General features: G+C 40.2%; 1 protein-coding gene across 4 annotated transcripts in view; it reads left to right on the top strand.

The window, feature by feature from the left end:
- The first annotated feature begins 6,310 nt into the window (after positions 1-6,310).
- The window catches only part of PLG (plasminogen), a 67,413-nt gene continuing 67,116 nt past the window's right edge, over positions 6,311-6,607 (top strand). For all 4 annotated transcript variants that reach the window (XM_069070371.1, XM_069070370.1, XM_069070369.1 and 1 more), the window contains exon 1: positions 6,311-6,563. In XM_069070371.1, the coding sequence (XP_068926472.1) occupies positions 6,364-6,563 (200 nt within the window). In that variant the 5' untranslated portion in view covers positions 6,311-6,363. The remainder of the gene's footprint in view (positions 6,564-6,607) is intronic.

Raw genomic sequence — 6,607 nt, 5'->3', positions numbered from 1 at the left:
AACCTCTGAGGCCACACATACAGCATTAAGAGGATCCTGGGAACACAGTACTATATATATATATTTTACCACAAAGGGAGAGCAAGTGCTGCTCTTGTGTGAGACTTACAGGATCCAATCAGTGTTCAAGGGAGAGCAAACATGACAAAGAACATTCTCAGGCTTAGCACAGAATCTCAGAGTTGGGAGGAGGGAACCTAGAAGCCTTCTAGTACATCCCGAGTATCAGGGCAGTTAGGTCGATAGAGCACCAGACCTGAAGTCAGGAAAAGCTGAGTTCAGATCCAGCCTCATACACTTATAATCTATGTGACTCTGAGTAAGTAACCAGTTTGCCTCAGTTTCCCCACCTGCAAAATGAACTGGAGAAGGAAATGGCAAACCATTCTTTGTCAAGAAAACCCCAAATGGGGTCATGAAATGTTGGATACAATTGAACAACATCAAACATCTTGAGTAAGAATCTCATTTATAACATACTCAAGTGAGGTTTTAGCTTAAAAAATTTCCAGTTAGGGGGAAGTCCCCACATGAGAACTACTGAAGGACCTAGGAATAGCTGGTTTGGAGAAAGAAGGTATCGGGAAAAGTTCAAAAAAATTTTTTTTTAATTTAGCCCTAAAAGGCAAAACTAGCAACGATGAGTGGAAGCTACAGAGAGGCCAGTTGAAGTTGAGATAAGGAAATACTTCCTACTACCGTGTTTCCCCCATAATAAGACACTGTCTTATTATTTTTTTGGACAGAAAAACACCAGAGGGCTTATTTTCAGGGAAGGGCTTATTTTAATGAACATTGACAGCAATTTTAATAAACAGGTAAATGTGAACAAAAAATGTACCTTTATTCAATAATGAATTCAATAAAGAACAGGATGACGCGCTCACTGCTGCAGCTCTGATTGGATGCAGCTCGGAGCATGGCGTGCGTTTCATGGGAGGTGGGGGACGGTGCATACAGAGGGTACCGTAATGTAGCGTGTAGTGCAGGGGATCACCTTCACTACAGTAGTGATCTCAATAGGGCTTATTTTCGGGGGAGGGCTTATTTTAGAGGAATCTTACACAGTAAGGGGAGGGCTTATTTTCGGGATAGGTCTTATTATCAGGGAAACACGGGTAGTTAATTATCCCGAAGTGAAAGGAGATGTCTAAAGATGTGGTGGCTTTCCCTTCATTGTTCGTTTTTCAAGCAAAACTTTTTTTTTGTATGTGTATTTTACAGAGGTAATTCTTGATTGTAGATTATGGATCTAATTCTGGAAGGGACCTCAGAGGTTATCTTGTGCTATTCCTTTATTTTACATAAAAGGAAATTTAGGCCAAGGAAATTACGTGACTGGCCCAAGCTCACACTGGTAGTAAGCACCAGAGCAGCAAGTCAAGACTGCAGAGTCGCTGGAGCTGCTTCCATTGGACGATGTAGCTTCCTTTACTTATGAAACTGTGAGGTGCCCTCCAACTCTGAGATTCTGTGAATTGTTATTAATTGCCCCATAGTGCCTATTATATTTATCAACACTCCCCCTCCCCCAGGGCATACACAAAGTACTTAACAATAGTTGTTGACTTGACAGAAAACTCGAACATGCCTAAGTAAATATTCAGATACTTTTTATTAGGTGTCATAGAAGTAGTTATTACACTGAGTTCAGTCTTGGGAAGCCTAGACTAGAATGTAGAGATTTATTAAGCCATTTTTGGGGGGGAGGGGTCATGGCTTTCTTTGGCAGTTTGGCAAAGCCTATGAACGCTTTCTTAGATGTTTTTAAATACATAAAGCGAAATGCCTAGCACTACAAAGGAAATCAATTATATTGAAATACAAACTATTCCAAGTTCACAGACTTCAGTTTAAGAACCTCTGCTCTACTGGGTGGGGCACCTTGGCTTCTTTTTTCTTAGACTTTTCAGTTTACTAAATCTTCCACCCTAGTGCTCTGGAGACAAATTATTTAAAGCTCATGTCTAGGTCTGCTGAAAGGGCAGTGTGCTAAGGTAAATGGTACTCAATGTAAATTGTAAGTTAGTTATGGGACAGGATTTTATTCTTACACACAGAAGAATGCTAAACATGACACAGCGAGCATTGATAGAATGACTTAAAACAGGATTCAATAATGTATAACTACTGTTATAATCTGCTGGGAGACTGATATAAGATATCCTTAAAACATGCAGGTCCCAATGCTGATCAGGAATTTTATATTTCACCTAGGTTCTCATTGGTCCTCTGCAAAAACAAAGGACAAATAACACCATATTCCTCCAAGTTTATATTTTCAAGGTATTGTTCTCTTCTTCTTGTTGGTGATCATCTTCTCATATTAAGAACATCTCATTGCCATTAGTCAGCTTTATCCAGTAAGCCCAGTGGCTCCAAGAAACTGTAGCATTTGCAATGGCCACACCCTGGTAAGCTATCTAAGCAGACAGGCTAAACCAGGTTTAGAGTAACTGCAGGCCCCAAACCCATTGATGAGTTAATGGGATGTCTACCCCAAACATGTGAAGACTTTCTGGGTAAATGGGAACAATTTGTTCCCACAACCATGAAGGCAGCTGAAGCAGGCTCTGTGGAACGCTCAGAGTTTGGTCAGGCATCCATGATGCCAAGGTCATCCACTGAATTCTGGGCCACAGCCAGTCATTTTGACTTTTGTTCTGTTGCTGGACTTTGATGACTCAGGAAGAGAGAGTGAGGCTAATGATTTCACAACTCTGCCTCACTGAAATCCAATTCACTCCCAAGTCAAGACATCACCCATGATGTCATTGGTTCTCTTCAAAGATGAAGGATCAACAAGACCTCTCAAACTCCAAGCCTGGACATGTCCACTTGAGATTGATGCTCAGGAAAGGAAATAAGAAAAAGAAGCTAGAGACCGGGATGCCACATGAAAGCAGTAACCATGATGCTCAGGTGGAGAAGGACCAGTCTATCCCCTCTCCTTGTTGTAAGTCTCCTTTGATTCCACTTAGATGGGCAAAGGAGGAATGAACCAGATGTCTTTCTTTTTAACTGATACAGCATTTTAGTCTCCTGCCATTGTCACAAGGTAAAGGAGGAACAAGGGACCACTCAGGGCTTTTTGCTTCATCCTCAAGTGACTAGTCCATTCAGTGCCAGGCTACCACATGACCAGAAGCAGTCATGAAGTCCATCATCCTTCAAACATCCAACCATTGAGTCATTATATTCTTAATATCCTCAGAAGTATCCAGGAGGAGCTCCAGACACAGTCACTGGAAGGGCTCTTACAGTCCAATTAAACCTCTATTATACATGTCAACATCACTAAGGATAACTGTTCAATGACATTACAATAAAAATCAAGTGAGACATAAAACAGGGAGCTGTATGATCACCACAGACGTTCTCTGCGGTTCAAGAGGATGGGCAAAGAGGGATTCTTGTGCATGAGGAGGCCTTCTAGATCACAGGTGTCAAAATCTATACACTGTACTTGGCCATTGGAGAGCAGCCAAACTAGATTAAAATATAATTGGGAAATGTTTTACCACAATAATAAATAAATAACAATAACAAATGAATAATAAAACTGTTTAACAATAATAGATAACAATAAATGATAAAATATATAAGAATACAGTACAATGTAGATTCTATTAACTTGGGGCTTTTTAAGTCAACATGTGGCGAGAAAGTTTCCTTTCTGTTTGTGTTTGACACCATTGTTCTACCTTATCCCGATCATGCTGATTACATCAAGCCTCAAGATACTACCGCATCTCCTGGAAGAGAAACCTATAATCACTTAACAGAGTTTGTTCTATAAATTAACACAGTTGGATGAATACCTTATTGAGACTCTCCAATAGTATGTGTATATCTAGAACAGACAGTACAGATATACTGTAAGGTAGGCTTGATGGGCAGGTAGGTGGCACGATAGATTGAGCACTGAGCTTTCAATCAGGAAGATTCATCTTCCTGAGTTGAAATTTGGTCTCAAACACTTACTATCTGTGTGACCCTAGGCAAGTCACTTAACTCTGCTTGACTCAGTTTCCTCATCTGTAAAATGAGCTGGAGAAGGTAGCGAACCACTCCAGTATCTTTGCCTAGAAAACATGAAGAGTCAGAAATAACTGAACGACTTATTTAACAGGGTTATTATGAGATTCAATTGAGATTAAGTTTGTAAAGCACTTTGTAAACACAAGTTTAAAATTTGATTATTATCATGATGACTATTACTGTTAGTTGCTTAAGTAGAAAGGTAGCAAGGTTTTAATAGGGGAGATATTAATAAAACTCCTCCTCCCTTTTAATATATCTTCTTTAATAATTCTAATGCCCCAAATTTCCTTGGTGCAGCAAATCATCATTAAGATGAGCAAGGATTCCCTTTCCTCCCTACCCCCATCCCCCTACACACACACACACACACACACACACACACACACACACACACACCCTTCTACTTTGTCAGATAGTTTCATGAGTTACTCTGGCTGGAAACATTTGTCACCTAGTGTAATGGCAAGCAAAGAAGTAGTTAACACCTTGTTTTAGTAACTTAGTTGACACCTTGTTTCAGTTCTTGCCCGTGAAGATTTAAGTCTTTGCTGAGAAGCAGAACTTGTGAACCCCACAACTTGTGAACCTTAGAACTTGTGAACTCCTGTTGCATTAGCAACAGGAAGGAGATGAGCTAATGACCTTATATAAGGAGAGGCCCAGGCTAGAAAGAGCAGAACTGAGAAGAGAGAGAACTGAGAAGAACTGAGAAGAGAGAGAGCAGAACTGAGAAGAGAACTCTTGTGGTGGCAGAGTTAAGAAGGAGAAAATTGGTGATATTCTGGCACTCTATGTTTTGTCTGCTCTGTCTGTGTTGATGTTTGTTTGTGATACCTTGTACAGAAGCCCTGGGATCTTACTGGAAGCCCTAAAAGAGGATTTTCTGGTTGTCTGTTTACAGAAGTCCTGGAGGAGGGATTCGGCGGTCCTGGGACTGTACTGACTACTTGTGTTGAGTTCTCAGACCTTGTTTGTGGGTCTCTGTTGATTTCACAGGCAAATAGTGAATTGATGATGGTGCCAGCAGTGTGCATGAATGTTGTTTTGGCTCTGTTTGGCTTTGTCTTCCCAGAAACAGGAACTGTGAAGGACTTGAGGTGGACTGGACACTGTGAACTTCAATATAGAACTGGTACTGGACAAAGAACTGGATGAGGAACTGGACAAGGAACTGGGAGATGCCTGCCTTTGAATCCAGGTGACAGTTGGGTAGATTTGGGCAGGAGCTGGGATCATGGAAGAGGAACCATGGAGTCTGAGAGCCAGCCTCGAGTCAAGATGAAAAGACCTCTCCTTGGGTATTTAATGCAAACTGAGAAGATCATGATTTACTGTGGCCCAGGGGTGGGAGGACTTTGTCAACTCTGTATCCTGTACCTCTTCGGGATGACTGAATTAAGGATGATTGGAAACTAATCTCCAATTAAGAAGAAAGAAGACTTTTTGACTGAGGGATCAAGACAATGTGACCTAGGGGTGGAGAACTTTGACCTTTGTACTTTTGTGTCCCTTAAGGATGATTGAGTTAAGGACTTATTGAATGATATCTTTTGCTTAAAACCATGTGGCCACTTTGTGATAACTTGTTATGTCATAACATTGTGAATGCTGTACTTTGGTTTCTGTGAATGTTTTGCTTTAATTTACTGTTGAATAAATAGAGAGTTCACTATACTATGTAATCAGAACCTTGAAGCTGTTCACAGCAGCAGTCCTCTGGAAAGCTGCTCATGCTTGGCTTTACATCTAGTAGTCAATTTTTTGTTGATTAGTCTTTCCAAAGGTCTTTGGATGACAGTCTATCAATGAGTCCATACAATCAGTCAGTCAATAAACATTTATTAGGCACCTACTATGTTCCAGGCACTGCGAATACCAAAAGAGTCAAAAGACAGTTCCTGTTCTCAAAGAATTCACAGTCTAATGAATGAGATGTCTGAAGTTTTCTTGAATTGGTAGGAACTAGCATAGCCTGTGTTTCTCTGGTGTGGCCCTCAAAAGTCCAATCTCATTTCCAAACCATAATGGAACCTTTGAATAAAACTCTAGTGGAGATTTAGTTTACTGTCTTCATTCATAGTAGCATATTGCTCTATCAAAGCTCATTAAAAGAGCTAAAAAAATTTTCTTTATGGTGAAAAAAAAATTTTTTGGGGGGGGGATTCACATTAAGCAACAACTCTATGAAGAACTTTTATGTAGCTTCAATGGCTTCCCTTTGCTTAATGATAGCAGCCAAACTTCTTAGTAAGTAACCTTATTAAGGACTCCTCAAGTTTTAACCCCCATTTACTTTTCACTCTTCTGAATTCCAAAATAATGATATTAACTGAGTGGTATTTGATGTTGCTTCGAACAGTTTTCTCTTTTCTTCCCTCTTTAGGACAAGGAGAGCCACTAGAGAGTTATGTAAAAACAGAAGGGGCATCACTTTCTAATTCCCAAAAGAAGCAATTTGAGGCAAAAAGCGTAGAAGAATGTGAAGCAAAATGTGAAAGGGAAACTGAATTTGTCTGTAGGTAAGTTCACTTGGGTCCCAACTGCACATTCATTCTGCTGGTTG

The sequence above is a fragment of the Petaurus breviceps genome, unplaced genomic scaffold, assembly GCF_028583685.1.
Source record: "Petaurus breviceps papuanus isolate PSGF00001 unplaced genomic scaffold, PetGlider_PUasm1.0 90808, whole genome shotgun sequence".
NCBI classification, from domain to species: Eukaryota; Metazoa; Chordata; class Mammalia; order Diprotodontia; family Petauridae; genus Petaurus; species Petaurus breviceps.
This window is presented reverse-complemented; position numbering and strand designations above follow the sequence as displayed.